The sequence below is a fragment of the Salvia splendens genome, chromosome 13 (genome assembly GCF_004379255.2).
Source record: "Salvia splendens isolate huo1 chromosome 13, SspV2, whole genome shotgun sequence".
NCBI lineage: Eukaryota > Viridiplantae > Streptophyta > Magnoliopsida > Lamiales > Lamiaceae > Salvia > Salvia splendens.
The window spans coordinates 25,423,248-25,445,929 of NC_056044.1; the positions used below are offsets into that span (position 1 = coordinate 25,423,248).

A 22,682-nucleotide genomic window follows, 5' to 3' on the forward strand; every position below is an offset into this window, starting at 1 on the left:
TCTTAGATGGATAGTCTCATGATATTAGTCATAACAACCGAACGTCACCTTAAAATGCTAACATGATTTATCAATTTTATGTTTTTGTGTTGATATTTAAGTTTATATATTATATTGATAAAGTTATATTTTTGTGTTAAAATTTTTAATATATAGTATTGAAAATTCTGTGTTCTCGATTGAAAATTAGTTTTATTATAAAACCGACTTTTTAAAGATATACTCCTACTATATGTTAACCAAATCTAGACCGTTGATATTTTTACTATAATATATACAGGGCCTGTTTTACTTTGAGTAATTGAATAAGTATAATATAGAATTGGTCATTCTAAGAATAAGATCGTCAAAAACTTCAAAATTAATCGTTTCATTAAAGTAAAAAAGTAGTACTACTACTAGTAAATTGGTAAGGACTATTTTATCAGCCTATCCAATCATCCAAAATAGACACCTCTGATTTTCATAAATTGATGTGCTATCATAATACCCCATCTTTACTAATTCCCTTTTTATGGCAGGAGTTAAAAAAAATTTAGTTAGAAAAATTTAATGATAATCACAAGTACTCCATCCATCTCAAAAAAAAAAAGATATTTGCGACAATACGAGAAATAATGTATAATTGATAAAGAAAAGTAGTTAAAACAGTGTTAGTGGATAGTGAAACCCATATTATTATTAGTATTTAATGGTGGATTCTAGTGATATCAGTTGTAAATAAATTGATGTATACGTGTAATGAGTTTGGAAGAACTTTCTATAAATGAAAATGATATATTTTTATGGACGGCCGGAAAAGAAAACTATCCTTATTTTTATGGGACTGAGGGAGTAATATTAATTTTTTAAAGGCACGAGTTTCAATGCATAATTGGTAAAGTAAGAAAATAGTTACCCCTCCGTCCCAAGGAAGATGAGGCCTTCAAGATCCGAGTCTAAGACAGATCAAAATAAATAGTATTTTCAAGATCTAAGTCCAAGACTGACCAAAATAAATATATTATCAGTGTATTGTTTAAGTTTGTTTTTTTATTAGAAATAATAAAAATTGAAAAATAAAAATGAAAGTGGGCAATATGAATTGTTGTGGTAACATTTCGTTAGACGAAATACATGTAGGGGTACAAAATTAAATTAATAAAGCCAAACAAGGTATCCGAAATGCAATTTCCCCCAAATCTAAATTAATGCAATATTTCTACTTAAATTTTTTTTTATTAAAATCGTATTAAGGATTATTTTTTTCCTCTTGTCTGGTTTGAAATTGTCTTTCAATTATCACCGAAATAGATCACATCCAAGAAAGCGAAATTCCAAATGTTGGACCATCAAATATCACACATATATATCATCGTTAATTGCATCCGATAATTCCACAAATGAGATCACGATAACATTAAAATAAAAAGGACAACATGAAAGGAAATCTACATTTCTTTAATCATTTTGGTTTCTTTAGAAGATAGTGTCATTTTAACCTGAAGCATAGTTGCATTTTTCATAAAGCAAAAGCTCAAGCTAACTATTAGCAAGCAAAACTTTGGGATATGCACTAAAAAAACATCACCATGGCATCACCTAAGCTACATAAATAAGCACAAATAAACCAAAAACGACAGGACAGCCGGCTCTACCAACATACTACCAGATAAAGAAAAAACAAAAACCTAATTTCAACATCCAATCTGGAAAGTATAAGCTGAGGAGGTCTAGTTTCATTCTTTCATTTTGATTTTGCAACCTTTTATTTTTAATGCAAACTACAAAAAATTGACTCATCTGCATCACTTAATAAATTGCTAAACTTAAAATATAGTTTCCATGATTTGTAAAAAACACAAAAATACAGGTACGCATAATAAAATTTGGTCATCTTATCATCTATATTATGGAGTACCTTGTATACGATATAGAAATGTTTACATGTTTATCCAATAATGCAGGCATGAGACACTTTTATTAGTTGCGTTTTTGTGTCACCTTCATGTATTATGACATGATTAGATTATTTATTCATATTTTTGTGAATACATAATTAATGGGCAATTAAATCTTATATGATAGTATTTTTTTATCTTATATTCACTCTATCACCGGAAAAAGAGTGGACGGCGTGAGATCCGCCTTAGAGAGAAATAACATACGGAGTACTACCAAATAACGAAAAAAGCTAATTTTTATGGACGGACAAAAATAATATGACTAAGGGTTGTGGCGGATATTGAGATTTGAAGTAGCATAATACTAATATGTTGAAGTAGTGTGGAGTTTGATTCTGTTATAAGTTCGTCTCAGCTTCCATGATTCACGTGTTATTTTATTTAACTTGTACATTTTGTTCATATTTAAAAATTCGATAGTAGTAACAGATTATAAAATAAAGGATTTTGAAGTTCCGTTTTTATATTTTAAACCAGCTGGTACACAAAATCAACTTGAATTTAGTTACGTTTTTTTCATATTCGATTAATTACTGATATCAACTGGGGATAGCATAACTAGCTAATTTCTAGCGTATTATAACTATTTTCAGAAATGATGAAGTTTCGTTAATTTATTTAAAAATCTCACATTTAATAAAAGCTTCAATTTTAGTCCCCGATCCGGTGTCTGAAAATTGGATCAATAACTTGTTGGATTCTTGTGCGGATACAAAAAAAAAGAGCCGGAAAATTAATTCTTTATAATTTCATCTTACATTCTTTATAATAGAAAGTGGACTAAAAAAATTAGCGGAATGCTGGTTTTACTTTTAATAAATGCTTAGTTTTATAAAATATGAGTGAAAATGAGTTAGTGAAATATGGGGTCGACTATAAAAAATACTAATAAAAAGTGAAATGTGATATATTTTTTAAGATAAAAGAAAATAAAAATATGTGACAAATTTTTAGAGATAAAGGGAGCATACACTAAATTTATTATTAACCGATGTTATACTGTTCGAAAAGAACAAAGTGGCCGATAGTTAGTGATATCTTGTGGGCTCTATGCAATCGTAACATATGAAATTTTTATACGAATTGTTTAAACAATTAGTACATAACGAATTGTTTAAACAATTAGTACATAAAACCAAGTTTAAAATGATCCGATAGAGATTCCTCACTGGATTTTTGCATCCTGCAGCACGAATATATTACTAGTATTTTAATATATCACATATTCTCAAAATATATTGTTGACGTGGACATTATTAATCAGGGAGGAAACCAATAAGATAGAACAATAATTGGGGGCCTGATGAAAATTAGATTCTAGATTAAGTATTTTGAGAAGTGTACTCAGATTTATATATGCCACACCAAATTATTCCTTATCACACACTATGTTCAGAGAGAAAATGTGGAGGTAATCAATTATAATGAATCTATATACAGAGAATCAGAACTAATTATAGAATTATTCAACTACTACTTCTGTGCGCTCATCAAGCTTTGTGAAAGGAAGAAAAAACTTCAAATACTATTCGAATTTAACAGGTATCTTTATGACACACTTACATTTCATTACAATAGATCATAGTATAAAACAGTGGTATGCATGTGTAATTAGTGCTATTCATCACCTATACATATATATGAGACATGGAATTAGGTGTATAAGTACTTGACTATGAGTTTGTGAAGCACACATATAGTTACTATCTCTGTTAAAATTATCTCTTGAAATCTCCTAATTCTTCTTTCTTTTTTTATTAATGATTGTGGGACTTGATTATTACCTGCATACTTTTACACAATAAAAGTATCAAATTTTATTGCTTGGATGTATGTGGAGTAACTTACTCAGATCTTAAACATTACATTATTGATGAACTTCTTGATCAAAATACTTTTTTATTGCACTGTTGAATAGATTGATTAACTTAAATACTTAGTAGTAGTATTATGTAGTTTTGATTATTCGGATGTAAATTACGAAGCAGTTACAAAATTAAATTATTGAACAAATAATTGCAAATTTGATATAGAGTGAAAATGGATTACGAGATAGCTGGAATTGTTGTAGCCCTTCTCCTGTGGGCAGCATGGGCAGTATCGACCGAGCGGCGCCACCGCCGGCTGGAAGAGCTAGGGCGCCTCCCACCCGGGCCACGCCCGTGGCCTGTGGTGGGAAACATGTTCCAGCTGGCGGGGAGCGCGTCCGCCCCCCACCGATCCTTCGCGGAATTGGCCGGCAAGCACGGCGCCGTCATGACCCTCCGGCTAGGGTCCATGACGACGGTGGTGATCTCCTCCGATGAAGCAGCGCGCGCCATGTTCAAGCAGCACGACGCCGTGCTGGCTGGCCGCAAGATCTACGAGTCCATGAAGGGCGACATCGCCAACGAGGGCTCCCTCGTCACGGCCCAGTACGGCCCCCACTGGCGGACTCTCCGCCGCCTCTGCACGGCGGAGTTCTTCGCCGCCGGCCCCCTCGACGCAATGCGCGGCATCAGGGGGAGGTGCATCCAGCAGATGGTGCAGTGCGTCAGGGATTCCGCCGCCGCCGGGGCAGAGGCCGACGTCGGGAGGTTCTTCTTCTTGATGGCGTTCAACCTGATCGGAAACCTGATGTTCTCGAAGGATGTGTTGGATTCGAGGTCGGAGAGAGGGGCGAAATTCTTCTACCACACTGGGAAGACGACGGAGTTCGCTGCGAAGCCGAATATGGCGGATTACTTTCCGGTGCTGAGGTGGGCGGACCCGCAGAGGATAAGGAGGCGGACGCAGTTTCATGTGAAACGGGCGTTCGATGTGGCTGGAGAGTTCTTGAGAGAGAGGATGAGTGAGAGAGAGGAATTTGAGGAGGAGAAGAATAAGAAAGATTACTTGGATGTGCTTTTGGAATACAGAGGTGACGGCGTTGAAGGGCCTGCCGTCTTCTCTTCAACCATCATCAACGTCATCGTCTTTGTAAGTTCTTCCGATATTTTTTTTTAAATTGGAATGATAAATTATTAATTTTCAGAATTTTGCAATTAACTCATACATCGTCCATCTATGGAACCATTAATGACGTCAGGGGCGGACACCGTAAAGGAGAGGGTAGGGCTTAAGCCCTTACCAAAACAATTTTTTTTGGATTTTTTATACTTAAATATTTTTTTAAATTTTCGAAAATTGTCTTAAGCCCTTAGCATATGAGTGCTGTAGAAGACTAAATTACTGAAACTTGAATGATTAGTGGGGCTGAACTTTAACCTGAAAATTAAAAAAGTTGCAGGAATTAACTAAAACAATGGCGGACGCGCTGAACCGGGAAGAAGAAGGGTAGAAGACTAAATCATTAAATACGACTAATATAATAGTATTATTTTATACTCAATCATAATGTGAGTAGTTATTTTCCTAAAAAGACGTGTCCCTATAAAATGAGCCTTATTTGCACTAGTAATAAAATATTAGTAATACACAAGTTCAATTTTCTTCAGCTTTCTTTTTATTTTTATTTCAATGGTATAAAAATTTAGTTACTATTTTTTACAATTCATTATATTATAAAATTGAAAATATGCAAAAATATGCGTTCTACATTGTTAAATTTTTGTTAGGATTTTGTATTTTTGTTAGGATTTTCTGATACGGAATATTAACTAAAACGATTCAGTTTACCTATTTAATTTAGTTTAAATTGCTAGAGTTGAAAATTTAAAATTTGGTTTATGTGCCATTCCGCTTCTATGGTTAAATGGTAGTAACATTTTAGTTGTTATTTTTATTTATAAAATATTCATGTTTTTTTAGTTGTCGTCTTTGTGATTTTTTTGCATTTGATTAATATTATATTTTGTCCTTGGAAAATAAATTAATTTTAAAATGGTATGAGTTTTAATAATGTGTAATTAATTAAGTAAGAAAGACAGTAAAAAATGATAGGAGTATTATTATGGAGAATGAGTTTCCTTATTTAGAAATAATCTCATTTTAAAAAATGACCAAAACAAGTTACTCCACTTTAAAGGACATATGAAGTGAAATTTACATCTAATGTAGCCCCTACTGAAAAAAAAATTATGCGTCCGCCCCTGAATGACGTGACAACCAAATTTATCTACGTGAATAAAACGAACATAGTGTGATTTAACTAGAAATGATGGTGGGATAACTATGAAATCTGGTTGTCATCATCGGTCACAGGTTTCATTGGGAATATCGTTCCAGACTGGAAAAGTTTTGGACAAACCCGAATTTGACTATATTCGTGATTGTTTGGCAATTTGCCCAATAATAAATTATAAATATGAGGTGAAAAGACTTTTGGAATAACATTTAAGTGGTTCGGACATATCACTACATAGTGTGTCCAACTAATTATAATTGTAGATATTGTTTCTCTCCATGCTTACATATATTCGAATATGTGTTTGCAGGAGATGTTCACTGCGGGGACCGACACCACCACTAGCACACTAGAGTGGGCGATGGCAGAGCTCCTCCACAACCCGGACGCCCTCCAGAAAGTCCAGACAGAGCTCCGAACTGTAATCGGGGCCGGAGAAAAGGTAGAAGAAGAAAAGCTAGAAGAGCTCCCATACCTAAAAGCTGTAATCAAAGAAACCCTAAGATTGCATCCACCACTCCCCTTCCTAGTCCCCCACAAAGCCATGGAGTCATGCAAATTGCTAGGGTTTCACATTCCCAAAGAAACCCAAATCCTGGTCAACGCTTGGGCCATCGGGAGAGACCCCAAAAAGTGGAAGGATCCGCATGAGTTCAAGCCGGAGAGGTTCATGGATCCCCACACGGCGCCGGACTACAAGGGCCACCACTACGAGTTCATACCCTTCGGCTCAGGCCGGCGGATGTGCCCGGCGTTGCCACTCGCCACGCGGGTGCTGCCGCTGGCCTTGGGGTCGGTGCTGCACTCCTTTGATTGGGTGTTGGGCGGCGGAGTTAAGGCGGCGGAGATGGATATGAGCGAGAGGATGGGAATTACGGTGAGGAAAGCTGTGCCGTTGAGGGCTATACCAATTCCATATTCCAAATAAAAATCAGCATGCTCATTTCTAAAAGAGACGTGTGTTAATTTGAATGTTGATTTAGACCGATCGAGGTTGATATAAAATTGGTTGTTGCTTGTTAGGATTGGTGGGGAAATAAAATCTTGTATCGACTTCCGTGTATATTAGTATATGTTTGGAATTGTTCACATATTAAATAAAAAAGAGAGTTACCTAGAAATTTGTAAGTGCATTTTGTTAAACATGGGTCGAAGGACTCGGGAATATTGGAAGCGAACATTGAATAGTGTAATCAACCAAAGCGGATCTCCTATTCCAACACTCCTACTCTATTCATACTCCAACACTCACAACAAAATAAAATAATGTTATTAATATGTAAGTGATGGTGAGATTATTTTATTTTGTTGTGAGTGTGGAACATCAATGGAGTAGGATTGTTAGAGTAGGAGATCCGCTCCCGTAATTGATGGTTTTGTAGTACTAGTATTTACTATTAGTACGTTTCTTCATTACATACAATTGTCTTATAGCCTCCTTGTAAAACTATATATATATTATTGATAATCAAGAATACAATCATTTTATTCCTAATTAATTGTTTTTGTGTTATTGATCAAATAAGCGAATTTATCCTATAAAACCAATAGGTTAGGAGAAAGGGTTCATTTAATCCATAAACTGCATACCAATTGCTTTCACAATGACCCCTCTTAAAGGCCAACGTCTTCGTTGATCATGGCTTGTTTAGGATCGTGTACTCGTTGGTCAAGGCAAATTCTTTCCCCGACCAACACTCCGAGTCATTTATGCTCTCAATGAAAGCACCAATGTTACACACCCAATAGGAGAACTCATCCAACCCAATAACTAGCCTATTAGGAAAAGAACTCATTTAGTCTATAAACCCCACAACAACTGCTCTAGTAACCAATGTGGGACATTGAATCCTTAACAATGGTAACATCTTGATTGATTCTTGATCTTTAACATTTTTCATTGACTCGTCTTTATTTTAACAAGCATTAACCCGCAAGTGTGTACGAGGCTAGTTTAGTAATAGCAAGAGCATCATGTCCATGTGGACTATAGTACCAAGAACTAAGTACTGCTGCGACTCAATCTCGATCAATATATAGACAACCAAAGAGGGATCGAGTTCTACATCAAAATGACAAATAAAAATAAAAATAAAAGAAAAAAAAAGAACAAAAACACTATCAAATGGAAGAAAGTAGAATCCTATGGATTCTATGCCAATTTGTGGTCAATCAACTTGCTTTACATGCTTTAAATTATCCAGTATTTTATTTACCTGCTTCAAACTATCCATTTTTTTTATTTACTCGCTTCAAACTATATTTCTTCATTCTCTATCCCGGTATTGCGATCGATTTTCACATCCGACTTGACAATCTTCATTGCTTCCTGATGTGAATCAAATTGTAGTCTTTTATTGCATTATTTTAACATACTTATTTAGGTGAAAAATAAACTCATCTCGGTATATTGTAGGATAAAAGACCGAGCTCTAGGAGAGAGCGGAGAAAGGAAAAAAGGTCCGAATCTAAACAATACTCAGCCCACCAAGATTAATTTCAAATGCTTCTAAAAGGCCACCATTGCATTCATCTTTGAAAGAGCTTCGCGTGAATACCTCGCTCACCTCAATCGAAGTCCTATAGAAGAAGATATGGCTGTTTTACGAAGACTGCGCATTGCAGTGAAAAAACTCGCGGGCGAGCGATTTGGGGGCATGTCATGAGTCAGTAAAATACCCGACCGGGTGTTTTCTGAGCAAAAAAATGCCTGGCCGAGCAAATGTGCCTGAGCCTGTTTTTAAGTCATGACTATTTAAATAGCTAGCTAGGGCAAGACTTTCAAAGTGACTTTTGGCGGCTAGAATGAATTTTGAGAAAGAATTGGAGCTTGGAAGCCATACTTGAAGAAGGAGAGCAAGATTGAAATTTCATCCCCTCAAGCCTTATCCCCCATGGTCTCTTTAGCTTGTTTCCTTGTTATTGTGACCACCATGGGTGGCTAGAGCGTGGAATTACTCCTAATTTATAGTAGGGTTGTTGAACATGAACTTCTTTAATTGAATATTTATGATTTCCTTTATTTTTTAGTTCTTATCTTTGGTGATTATTTTTATCCTCGTTGAGTTGAGTATGTAAACTTAATTTGGGAATTGCCTTAACTCTAATGTCTCTTTAACTTAGAATAAGGAGCAAACAAAGATAAGGAACCTTCGGACTAGAGTTGAATAGGGGATAAATCGGGGGTGGATCCTTTGTGTTGAATCATGTTAGAAGTTAATCTAAAGCCTACCACACGTCTTGTAAGGGTGATATGTTAGTGAGTAGAGCCTAGGAGACGTGATCAGTCTATCCTAGGTGTACAATTCATCGATCAGATATCAGGTCGAGCGAGTGTAAAATCAACACGATTCCTAAAAGCTTTGGAAAAATAATTAGGAAATAGAAGTCATGTGAAAAAGCAACCTGAACCAAAGTAGGAGGTCTTCCCCTTTATTGTGTTAATATCAAGTTTACTTTCTCAATCTATTTGCTTGATTCGTTTGTCCAAACCTTTAAAACCACTAATTTACCGCTTTTTAGTTAGATTTATCAGTTTTAGCAATTATCCTCTTCCCTATGGATTCGATATTCTTTGTACTGCATTACACGTCTGTATACTCGCAGAAGGAGTGTTTGTAGGGAATTAAAACTTGTTTTGTGAACTTAAATCATACCCTAAAAACCACTAACACTTCTACCGTCTTACTACAATAGAGTAATATTACTTGTCCATCGAATCATTTTCATCATTCAAACAATTTACTAGAGATAATAATCCACACAACAATAAAATCTCAACTTATTGAAATTTTCGAGACCCATTCTCGTAGGGCTGGGAACTACCATTTCACATAGAGGTTTCTCATTCCAAGACTTGTAACTGCGTATCAATCACTATAGTTTGTATAGACATTTTCGAAGGTCTATTTTCCAGTTTTATACTAAAATTTTTGCCTAATGGTATTAAATATAGTTGGGACTATACAACCTCAACAAATTATATTTATCCAAGCCCCTTGGCCTAGCGGTAAAGGGTGCTGGATACCGCGTCCATCCTGGAGGTCTCGAGTTCGAACCCTGGGTGGCGTAATTTGTCTTTCCTCCTTGTTATAGGAGTTGATTTGTAATTTCCTTCTTCATATATATGATATAAATATATGAAGTTAATTTAAAAAAAAAAAAAAAAAAAAAAAAAAGAATGCCACCCATCTGCGGATCTAAACTATCACCATCCATGCCGCATCTGCTAGATTGGCCTACTCCAGTTGTCGATACTTTCATTCATGCACCAGTTTATGCACAAAGACTATATCAAAGGCTCAAGCAAACATTTCCAACGTTCAACACTCACAAACAAGAGAAAATTCATACATGTATCCCACCACTTCGGACATGTCGTTATATCATTTAGAAACCCTATTTATATGCATTCTTTTCTTATTCTCTAATCTATTAATTTATCCCTCCGTCCTACTATAAGTGAGCGTATTCTTTTTTTGAGTCGTCTCATTACAAGTGACACATTTCTTTTTATGGCAAAAAAAGACTATATCTCTCTTACTTTATTATCTCTCATACTTTTTATTATTCTCTGTTCATTTAACCACAAAATACCATTACCTAAAAACATGTGCCCAATAGAAATGTGTCACATGTAATGGGACGGAGAAGTATAAATCTAGATTTTTTTTTTTATAGAAATCTAGATATTTTATTAGAACTATTATTAACACTCGTACTATGCACGAGACATTTGATTTTCACTTAATGAATACCAATTCTATATAATTCAACAGAAAAAAAACTAATATCATTATGTACACTTTAAAAGAAATGTACGTCTCCATTCTCATTCTAAGTGAAGTATTTCCTATTCGAACGGTCGCTGATCGGACAAAGTGTTACAAAAATAGTAAATCATAAGTTTTGTTAATTAGAATAAGATAAAAATAAAAAATAAAAAAAGGGCGATGCAGTGAGTTATGACGGCAAAGTATATACTAGGAAATTATTAAAGAAAATATACTCTAATGAATAAATATTTAAATCATAAATTTTGACTTCCAAATCATACATGAGTAATGATTGCAAATCAAATTCATGCGTTAGAGGTAAAATTCTTTGATGAACCAATTATCATTAACTTTTTACTATTAAACATCTAAAAATATAAAACTAATTAAGTTGGGAATTAAAATAGAAAACACAAACGAAAGTGTTAAAATGCCTCCATCTTGATTCAAACTCGCGAATCCAAATTACTCTAATTCAAATTACACGAGCTATGTTGCTCGACATCACTTATAATTATGAGACTCTCAACAAATGTGGGTCCACCCACATCAGCTACACAAATAAAATGATAGTACTCCCTCCGTCCTACAATAATATGAACTCTTTCCTTTTTAGTCCGTCCAACAAGAATATGCACTTTCCAATTTTAGAATCTATTTTCTCTCTGAATGGGTGGGACTCATTCCCCACTAACAATACTTTAATTACTTTTTCTCTCTACCTCTCTCTCACTTTATCATTGATAAGACTAACAATACAATTATAGGGTCTAACACATGTTTTAAGCCATGTGTGCAGAAGAATTCGCCAGGTCAAGGAACAAAGAAGATGAATTACAAGGACCATGAAAATACGGCGAATAAGTGATCAATTCGGAGGAAAATGACTAGATGGAGGGATCGTGAAACTGAAGGGCAGAATGGAGATTTCTGCGAAGGTTTCTAGAAGATCCTACCGCATCTATATAAGGAGGAGAGCATGCAATGCTCGGGGACTTTTGGCACTTAGGCCTCTGGTTCTTAGCTCACACACTTCTGCATACTTAGGGGATTTTCGGAGTTTTGAAGGGGGTTGCATTTGCCGTCACTGTTGCTTTTAAATTCTCGACATTTGTGGTGTAATACCGTCCTTGCAGAGGGCGAAGAAACAATTTCCGTTTTTATTTTAGTAACTGCTGAAGATTTCACCGAGCTTCGCTATTCGAAGCTCGGCTCTGTTTTCGGTTAAACTTCCGTAGTTTATGCAATTTCTATTTTCCGTATTTGAGCTGTTGTTGAGTTTTGGTTATGGATGTTCAATATTTTGAGTTTGTTGTGACTACTGAGTTGGATGTTTGAGTTTCGTGTTGGTTGCTGAGTTTGGGTGGAATCGTTGGAATCTGGTGTTGATCGAAGTAGATCTAGGTGAATCGGGAACTATGGAGTTGATTTTGGTTGCTGTTGGGTTCGGTTTGCTTGGATCCGGAGTGGATTGAGTTTCCGATGTTGGATCTGAAGAGTGATTGAGATTTTATGCCTAGCTTTCGTGTTTTCATTTCATTTCGCCTAGTAAACGTAGATCTGTTTTATTTTCGGTTGTTTGCAAGTTTCCGTCGTCTGAATTTTTACATTTTGTTAGAATCCATGTATGTGCTCTGTTTTCTTCATCTTCGTGTTTGATTCAGCTGAAGTTAAGCATGTCATTGTTAGTTAGGTTCATAGTTTGTTAGTTGCAGCCTTTCTTCCGTACTTGATATTTCTGGAAGTTGGTCCCCACTTCTATTTGCGTTCTGTTTAGCTATAGTTGGTAATTGTTTGCTTTGTCTAGGAAGTAAGTTCAAAATTACATAGATCTAAGGATGTTCGATGTCTGCATGCTGTTTACAGTTTACTAGGTCTAGTGTTTAATTTCGTGCTTAGGTCTAGAAGTAGTTATATCTCAACCCAAGTTTGCGTGGCAGCAGCCGTTTTCTAACCAAAAATCTCTAGATGCCTTCTTACGTGTCCATCTTCGTGGGATCGACCCCTTGCTTCTCTATACTAGTCTATAGTATAACGGGTTGAGGGATCTTTGAAACGCGAGAGTTTGTGTGTCCATCGACAGAGTCTTCCGCGTCGCCTTGAGTTCTTAGACCTAGTGTTTAGTGGATTCATTGGACTTGGCAGCTCGATCTAGAAGTTTATTATACACACACTCACACTAACGACAAGCATGCTTCAATCATTTTTGTATTAAAACCCATGTCGAACCTAAAGTGCATATTCTTTGGGGACGGAGGGAGTATATTATAAGTAAAATAGAAGTAAATTAAACATAACTAAATATTCATAATTTTCTCAAGAAATAGGGAGAATTTAAGAAATTTGCACTGCTATTATATTAAACAAATATACACTAACAAAAAATTATAATTTTTCATGTATAAATGGGTTGATAAAAACTGAAAATTTGGCTCAAATTTATAAAAATATTACAATAGCCCACTTGTAATAGTATGAAATGGCCCAGACAAAATAAATGATAAGTCCAATAACTAATAAAATTGAAATTGGCCCAAAACATTATTCTCCCAAATTGATTACCGTTTAAAATATCTGTCCAAAAAACATACAATTACACAACAGCCCAAATAAATTAATATTAATGGCTCAAAAGTTCTACACACAAATCTGCCAAAAATATTAGTCCAATTACTATGCAATTAATTTAATCGTAATTTGCAGTTATTAAATTAATTAGAGTTTACATGAATTAAAATTACCAATATAGTTAGGCATTTTTAAGTTTATTTTATATAGCATATTAATTATAAATATATTTTTCTTCGTTCATCTCCACCTCCCAAAACCCGCACCGTCTCACAATTACCCTAGAAAGATCCACCTTACTCCGCTGATCTTTGGCTTCGACGACTGAATCGTCGACGTCTACCTGTGCAAACCCTACTTTATCCTATCTTCATTTAACCACAAAACACCACTACCTAACAAGCCGTGTCCAAAATGGAAAAGGTAGTTGAAATAGTGTAGTGGATTATGAGGTCCACATTATTAGTGGTGTTTAATTGATTAAGAGCTTTTCATATTTAAACTTGGTCTAGTTTGGGAAGACGTGCCGAAATCGTAAAACTAACCTATTTTTTAGGGACGGAGAAAGTATTATCTAAATGTAGATAATATTATCAAGATATTTGTACCATAAAATATGTAAATATTTCTAATACAAAAATCAAGTTCATTTTCTTTAAGAGTAAACTACTTAAATAGACCATGATCTTTAAATAATCTGCTATTTCATTTACCCGCTTCAAACTATTCATATTTAATTTACTCACTTCTTTAGGTACAAGTAAATGTTAGTCGATTCTGAATACTCCCTCCATCCCATAATAAAAGTTTTATTTTGTCATTTTTATCCATCCCACAATAAGAGTTATATTTCACTTTTATCATAAATGGTAAGTAAGGCCCCACATTCCACCAACTTATTCCACTCACATTTTATTATACAACTAATAGATATAAGTGAGACCCTTATTCTACTAACTTATTTAATTCACTTTTCTTTACATTTCTTAAAATTCGTCTCATAACTAAATATGACTCATATTGCGGAACAGAGGGAGCACTATTTAATTTACCTAGTGAATGTACTTAGTCAATAATATGGGCCTTAATCGATTTCTGTTTTCTAATGCTTTATTCAATGTAAAAGGATAACGTAACTGATAGGGCTCGTTTCAAGCATGGTTTAATGGGTGTTATTATACTAATCGGGTTGTTAATGTTAGAAAAAAAAGTGGATATTTAAGTGTGCAGAAGATGAGAAGCAACGAAGCGGCTAAGTGTTGGAGCGACTTGATCAAGTGGAGATGGAAGCGGAAAAATTGCCCAGAACTAAAGCAAACTGATCAGGCAAAGGTAGACTGAGCGACTGGACCTGACAGCTGTACGAGTTGATCAAGAGAAGTCGAAATCAGGAAGCATCGAAGGATGAGTCATAGGAGAGAGAAAGAAGAATGCTTTCCTATACAAGGGCATTAATGACAAATCATGAAGATCTTACCCTAGGGATTGGTGCACCAATCCGGCCTATAAATAGAGGAAGAAATCATTGTCGAACACTCGCCTACTCATCAATCATCACTCATCTCGTAGTTAGAAGCATGAAGCTAGGAGGTTAGAAGCATGAAGCTAGGAGGTAGAGTTCTACCGCTTTTTTCTCGTCCAGGAAGAATAGAGCTTAGTTTTAGAGGAGACTCGTTCGTTCATGTTTTGTTTAAGTCCCCAGGGGTTTTTACATTTGTTTACTTTGTTTTCTTCTATTTATTTTGAGATGTTTTGTTGAATCCACTGCTACTTCTAAATTTCCTCTGAATTTGATCGTATCTTTCAAGTTTGTTTACGATTTCATTTCGCATCCGAAGTTTGATTGTTGTTTGAGTTGGATTATTGGAGTTTCTGTTGAAATGGAGTTTGTGGTGAATGTTGGTTTGGATCTGGAGTTACTAGAGTTGGATTCTGTTTTGATCATGTTTGGTTGCGTTTGATTGTCGTCATTTTCTTAGATCTAGTGTCATAATGTTATGATCGTTGTTGATTTTTCAGATTTGGTAGTTTTTAGTTAGATTTACGCCAATCTAAGTTTTACGCACATCAGTTGCATGAAATTAGAATAGATACTCTTGACCTGCTTTTATTTTCTTTCAATTTGCATGGATCTAGCTCAGATTTATTTCGTGTTCTGTTTTACGTTAGATGCTCTGTTCAGATCTGTCGTAGGTGCTTAACTAGTTTATTTGGTTAGTTTGAAGAAGAAGAAGATCATAGTTAGTTAGAGTAGCAGTCTCTGTCAACTTTTTCATACTTTTTAGCTTTATTTAGTGCGTCGCTCTAAGTCAGTGGTCCCGATTTACTTTATGCAGTGTACTGTTTAGGATGTCAAGTTTAGTTGATCCATCTGAGTCTAGTCTAGTTTAAGTTGATCAGTTTAGCAGAAACTAAATTTAAGTAGTTCAGTTTAGATTGAGTAAACTTAACCACTGTGAAGCGTGGCAGCAACCAATTCCCAAATGCCTCAAATACAGTCAAAACACCTTCATCCCTGTGGGATTCGACCCTTACTTCCCTTTACTAGTTCATAGTATTGTGGGTTAAGGTCTTGAAGGCGGTTTTTCGTTCTGTTCTGCACACCCGACGACTAGTAGATTGTCTAGGGTTGTCTTGATCAGTTGGTCAACGTCTCTTGACCAGTCTGTGCTATTTTCAAATTGCGTGAATGCAACACACGAAAATCCGACTCGCTTTCAGTAACATTTTACGATGGTTCATCTCCTTATACTATGATAGGTGTAAATCTATAAATTTATTTAATACGAGCAGACACATATGTCACGTGTTGGGAACGGGTCTAGTGTGGAACATGTTGTGGTGCAATACCTGCCATGTGCCCCCGTTCCTTATCAAATTACATATTGTCGTGTAACCAACTTACATGTTATACGAGTGAGTTGCATTTTATATGATTTTTTTTAAAAGTTAAAAGTTTTAAATTTTAAATTTTCTTGTTTACTCACTTCAAACTATCCGTTCTTTTGTTTAATCGCTTCAAACTATCCGTTATTTTTATTTACTCTCTTCAAACTATCCGTTTTTTGTTTACTCGCTTCAAACTATCCGTTACCCAACGAACTCAAATCTTACTATTAATTTTATTTGGACGGTCAAATACACTTGTCAAACTATAATACAATTAGTAGTAGTAGATTTGGAAATTATAAATTTATTGAACGTTTATAAATTTGCAAAATAAATTGTCAGTTAAAACATTATGAATCGAAGTATCGAACCTCAGACAATACTCAAATGTTACAAATTGACGTGATTTGGGATTTCAAACTAGAACATTATTATCCACCTGTGATCTTAAAGTCAAATTTATCCGAAGTTAAATTCCGGAATGCTTGAGATAATATTTTCGAGCAAACATTTATTTAGGTCCTCCTACTGAGTTATTTAGGTCCTCCTACTTCAATATTTCGCGGACAAAATTAAATAAAACAAAAGATCCGAAAATTATATAACCCATAAAACATTAATGAATTTGCATATATAATCCCTTACCAAAAAATAATGAATCCCTTATAATTAAACAAAAATGATTAAAGTGATATGCCAGCATATCACCAGGGATTTTGATTTCGAAATTAATTCGACAAATAATCCCAAGAATATGTTCCCAAAAAATGGATCACCGAATTAATTTAATTCCTTATCCTTATTCTAATGCGAAATAATACCAACCGTAACTTAGCAAAACAAAATTAAAAGAATATAAATAATTCCGAATTATTACTAAATATACTTTACTGTATCGTAATCTCCACAATAGCAAACAAATCTCACCAATTATTTAAGAATTCATAATTATGTAAAAAAAAGAATAATACCCTCTCCCGTTTGCACACCAAACTTGCAGACAAAATTGATTTACTAGTATATAATTTTCTCTATTTAAGAGCTTAAATAAAGCTGTAGAAATTGAAATCAACAAGAAATAAATTCTTGGTTGAAACTTTGTGGCGCCATTTGTTTCCACCTACTAATCTTTCAAAAAAATCAAATCTTTTCCTCCTCTCGCTAAATTTCTACTACTCCACAGAGCTAGTTGAAAAGGAAGATTTATGGAGGTAGACAGAGAGAGCACGGACTCTGGCTCGCTAAGCGGAAATCCGGGCTTTGATTCGCCACCGCTGAGTGGTGGCGATTATGCCGCTCACGGCGGAGTTGGTGGAATGGTTTCTGAGGTGGTGGTAGGTATGGAGAAGAGCGCGGCGGTGGTGGAGATGGGCGGAGGAGGTGTTGGTGGCGGAAATAGTGATTTAGCGACGGGGAAGAAGAAGAGAGGGAGGCCTAGAAAGTTTGACGCCGATGGCAACTTGAATCCGGCGTATATTAAATCCCCGACGGCGATGCAGGCCGCCGCCGGCTTTACTATATCAACGCCAAGGTCGTTTGACAACTCCTCCGCCTCCAAAAGAGGCCGCGGTATACACTCCGCTACCGGAAACTGGCAAATTTATGCATCTTTAGGTGAGTTTGTTTCATTTATGCACTGTTGCAATTTTTTCTACTTGACGATTTTCTCAAAGATTTCATTTTTTATTCAATGTTGACTTTATTTTCCTTTTTTGTGGTTTGATAAGGGGAAAACTAATTGCTACTGTGATTTCAGATTAACTTTCTCTAAATCATAACTCAGAAGTCAATGCTTGAGGATTTCACAGTCTTCCCCCAAAATTAGGGATAATGCAATTTCAGAACTAGGGTTCTGAAATATATTGTGTTACATTTTTTCAGGTGAATTGTTTGCAAACACGGCAGGAGGGGATTTTACGCCGCATGTTGTGACTGCACATACAGGAGAGGTAATGACAATCGATGTTGATTCTCAGACAGAATCTTTGTTACAAAAGTTTTAACTAAGAATTAGGTATATTTTGCAGGATGTTGCTGGGAAGATACTCACCTTTGCTCAGAAGGGTGACAGAGGGGTCTGTGTTCTTTCTGCTAATGGATCTGTCTCTAATGTTACGCTTCGCCAGCCTGGTATGTCGGGCGGGCTACTCACATACGAGGTATAACACTCCTTGTCCACCACAAAACTACTTGTTGTTTGGTGTTTGTGCTCTACTATAGTAAGAAATTATGTTTGTTTATTGGTTGAAGAAAAGGGTAAACTATACTAAGAATCAAGAAGTTTTTCGAACATGAATTGATTCGTAATTAATAAAAGAAAAGGCTTGCTTGTTTTTGCCATTTAACTGGTGGGATCTTCATGTTCTTATCTAAACAGGATTTAGGTCTTCTTGATGTTAGAGAAACTCTATTATAGAGTTATGCCTGTGCTTTTTGTGAATCATGCTAGATAAACTCACAGAAGTTGCTGATGCATGTTTTTTGTGGTGGATTTGGTATCTGATTAAGGTTCCATTGGCCTCGAATGGGCATGTTTTGTACGATACATTCAATAGCCATCCAATTCTTTCATTTTTGTTGAAAACATGGCGTGTGAAGTATAACCTTGAAACTTTGAGCTGATGCAGGGGCGTTTCGAGATTTTAACTCTAAGGGGATCATACATGGTTTCTGATAATGGTGGAATGAAAAGCCGATCTGGTGGATTAACCGTTTCACTAGCTAGCCCTAATGGTCGCGTAATAGGTGGTGGCGTTGCAGGTCTGCTCATGGCAGCTAGTCCAATCCAGGTCCTCACTTTCCCCCTTGATCTCAATACATCCATATAAGTTTCTTCTTAGTTCGTTAAACGACATCAAAATGCATACACATCAGATTGTTGTTGGGAGCTTCGTGCCAAACAGTTTCAAGATGCAGAAACAAAAGCAGCAGCGCGAGCCAAGAGTTGCTCCTTCAGTCCAGTTCCCTCTGGCCACCACAGTGACTGCAGCGACACCAATATCACAGGCTCCACCACAGACGAACATCTTTCCCAACCCGGCACCACATTACCCGGGAGAGGCCAACAACAGCTTAAGCAACAAAGAGCACCCAAATTCCGCATCTACTGACAACACCGCTGATTGGAATGGCTCTGATCACAAAGCCTCGTACCCTGACATTAACATTTCCGTATCTGTCGAGGAGCACTGATCGAATGCAGTCACTGTTTCAGTTGGTGTTTCGGATCCGGTTAGCTCTAGCCTCATATATTCTTAGTCATTGCTAGAAATCACCAGATGTTTTTCTCTCTTTTACTTTTTTGTTCATGACTCTGTTTCTCTTTCAAATTATGTTTACTTGATTATCTCAGCTTATTAGTCTCATATTTGGAATCTAAAGTGGATATATACATAGAAAATATGCATCATCCCTGTCGTGCTTCTTGTACGGCTGCGGGAATATGGCCGTGTTGGGCTGCAAATACGTTTCGATCAAAGCTCGGTCTTGCTATTTTTTAGATATAATTTGAAATCTCGATTAAAAAAAGGAGTTGTTAGTTACCGGATTGAGAAGGGATACGTGAGGTTCATCATCAATCAACAGAGTATAGTGTTTGAAGCAGAGTATTTCCCTTGGCAGATTCTACTTCCCCACACATCTTTCAATTCTTTCAGAAATAGTGGCTTCTCCCCTTTGTTGAGGCAGTAAAATCCAGACTCTTTGCACTCTTCTTGTGCCTAAAAACACGCGTTTCTGACTATGATAACGGTTCTTGTTTTCGGAGAAGATCATTGCAAAATTACGTAACAAAATTATAAGTATGTTGAAAACTGAAATCAATAAAAGACATAAATATATTGGGGGGAGCAAAATTATCGTGTGAAATATTGTGTCAAATCATATGTTTAGATTAACTTCCGCATTTATACACTTATATGAGTTGGTTAGTATTGTTATTAATCTTGATATGTGACACCAATTGGTTATGAGTTTTGAAACATGTTAGGGTTTTTAGGGGTTTTTTGGGTGATCTTGAGATTTTTGGTGCTTTTTTTTAGAATTGAGAAAGTCATGGGATTTGATCAGTCACTCCTCAGAATAAATAATTAAAGGGAAGATTCGTTTAATTCTCCTATTAAAATTGTAAATCATGTCAGAAATTTATTCGATTCAGTTAAAGCACTTTTTACTTTTGTTTGGTTTATTTACTTTGTACTAGTACTACTACTTAGTTACTAGTACTGTTTTATTTTTTTTTACTGTTTGTGATTAATTATACCCAAAGCTGCAAAGACTAGAGATCCATTCATATCCTTAAAACTACAGTAAGATCAAACTCACTCTTTCAACTTAAATTTAGAATCGAACATATTATGATATACCTAAGAGAATATTGATTTATCTTTTTAATTATGCCTTTCGTTTGTTGGATGGTTAAATTAATTAATCCATCTATTTCTCTATCAACTGTTTTGCAAGATCGCGACAAGCAATTAATTTGTTAAGGAGACTTTGCTTTATCAGTCTAAAGTTGTTTCCAAATAATTAAAGTGTATTGCTCCTATAATTTTTGTCCTTCACAAATTATCCTACACTCCGTGATTGTACGTAAAAGCATATTTCGTTTACTTTCAAAGTCTATAATAACTATATAATTATATTGCATTTTATGGGTACTGTGCATGGCAACCTACAAGAAGTTGGCTGTTTATTTGGCGATGACAAACAAGAACTAGTAACTAGTTGCATATCAAAGATTTTCGGGTGTGACAAACAATTCGAATAGTTACTATAATTTCTTTCTCTTATTTCAAATATTATCATTTTTTTACAAATTTTTATATGGATGGTAGAGTATTGGGCTTAACTTAAGATGCTAAAACCCAAATAATAATATTATAAATTTTCAAATAGAATAGCTGACTATATAAAAACTAGATTTTGTATTAGTTTAGGAGGAAATTTGTTAAATGGAGTATATAATAATTAATTAATAATTATAATAGTAGTACTAATAATAACATAATTTTGGAGTTATACGTGTACCTTGTTTCTAGTTTGATCTGCCTCTTGCGCAAGTCCACCAAGAAAATTCTACTACTTGATTTAATGAAATTTTTGGGGCCTACGGTTTGTTTTTTCTTTTTCGGTTTTGCTTTTGTTAATGTGATGGCTGTTGGAAATTGGAATTGCGAGATCTTTTTCGTACGATGAAGTGGGACGCAATTTGCGCTGTCAAATCGGGTACCCGACCCGAAATTTTCAGGTACCCGATCCCGAAAAACTCAAAAATTTGCTACCCGATACCCGATCCGGGTATCCAGTCCCGAAAAATCGGGTACCCGATCCCGATTTTAAAAAAAAATTCTTTGTTTTTTTCATATTTTCCCAAGTTCCAATCTGTTAAATACTTACACATTTCAAATTCTATAAGCATTATAATGTGTATAATTCAAGTTCAAAACAACTATAGGAATTGCTTAATTAGTTAATTAACTATGACTATTTTAGAAAGTGTATAATTCAACAAATAAGCATAATGTAAACAAATAAGGATAATGTATGTATACCATCTTCAATCTTCAGATGGCGGCGGCGGTGGCGGTGGCGGAGCGGCCATTGCTTGGGCGGCTCGGGCCGAGAAGGAGAGCCGGAGAGGGCTTGGCGGACTGCGTCCGCGTGAGCGAGAGGGAGGAGCCGAGGAGAAGACGACAAGCTCGTCGGTGCAGGCGGTGGTGCTCGTCGGTGGGTCGTGGGTGAGAGGCAGCCCGCAGCCGAGAAGGAGACAGAGTGAGAGTCAGACAGGGAGCTGAGAGCGGGAGGGAGTGTAAAATGTGTAATGTGTAGATCCCTAATTCCCTAAATTCAAATTGATTAATTGAGTCAAAGTCAATAAGTAAATAATAAATTGACAAATTAAATAAATCATTATTAAAATTATATTTTTTCGGATTTTCGGGTATTACCCGATCGGGTATCGGGTATCCAATACCCGATATCCATTTTGACAGGCCTAGACGCAAAGGCGAAGGCCGGTTCCACGATTTTTCTTCGCAAGGACTAAAAAAAATCGATATTATCGGATCAATTTTGATTTAATTCCATATAAAATGAATGAAGTATTTAAAGGTAAGTTGCAATACTATAGTTTGTGATGCCACTTTTATTGTGAGGTGTCTCGAAATAACATTAGGGGAATAATGGTGCAGTTTAATTATATTGTAGCTTGAAGTTATTATAATACATTAGTGGCACATGTGGACTCAATTTCTTAATACGGAAGCTTCACTCATATAAACTGCCACATGTGTACTCATTTTTACATACCCCTACATATAAACATTAATTCACAATATTTTTATAATTCGTAAAACATAATTTAGAAAATTCCAAACAGTAGGCTCGATCATTATTGTACAT

The 22,682-nt window shown here is 35.6% G+C and overlaps 2 protein-coding genes across 2 annotated transcripts; both read left to right on the plus strand.

The window, feature by feature from the left end:
- Positions 1-3,292: 3,292 nt before the first annotated feature.
- LOC121762605 (iridoid oxidase-like) lies at positions 3,293-7,165 on the plus strand. Its single transcript, XM_042158548.1, has 3 exons — positions 3,293-3,485; positions 3,977-4,901; positions 6,359-7,165. The coding sequence occupies exons 2-3, from the start codon at positions 3,984-3,986 to the stop codon at positions 6,974-6,976; spliced, it is 1,536 nt and encodes a 511-aa protein (XP_042014482.1). The 5' UTR covers positions 3,293-3,485; positions 3,977-3,983; the 3' UTR covers positions 6,977-7,165.
- A 10,080-nt stretch (positions 7,166-17,245) lies between these two features.
- LOC121762623 (AT-hook motif nuclear-localized protein 7-like) lies at positions 17,246-19,631 on the plus strand. Its single transcript, XM_042158578.1, has 5 exons — positions 17,246-17,894; positions 18,162-18,229; positions 18,308-18,439; positions 18,908-19,069; positions 19,155-19,631. Exons 1-5 carry the CDS (start codon positions 17,486-17,488, stop codon positions 19,470-19,472), a joined length of 1,089 nt encoding a protein of 362 aa, XP_042014512.1. The 5' UTR covers positions 17,246-17,485; the 3' UTR covers positions 19,473-19,631.
- The last annotated feature ends 3,051 nt before the right edge of the window (positions 19,632-22,682 follow it).

Coding starts and splice junctions, on each gene's coding strand:
- LOC121762623 (XM_042158578.1), top strand. CDS start 17,486: ATGGAGGTAGACAGAGAGAGCACGGACTCTGGCTCGCTAAGCGGAAAT. Junction 18,230..18,307: donor TGACTGCACATACAGGAGAG/GTAATGACAATC, acceptor TATATTTTGCAG/GATGTTGCTGGGAAGATACT. Junction 18,440..18,907: donor GCGGGCTACTCACATACGAG/GTATAACACTCC, acceptor GAGCTGATGCAG/GGGCGTTTCGAGATTTTAAC.
- LOC121762605 (XM_042158548.1), top strand. CDS start 3,984: ATGGATTACGAGATAGCTGGAATTGTTGTAGCCCTTCTCCTGTGGGCA. Junction 4,902..6,358: donor TCATCAACGTCATCGTCTTT/GTAAGTTCTTCC, acceptor ATGTGTTTGCAG/GAGATGTTCACTGCGGGGAC.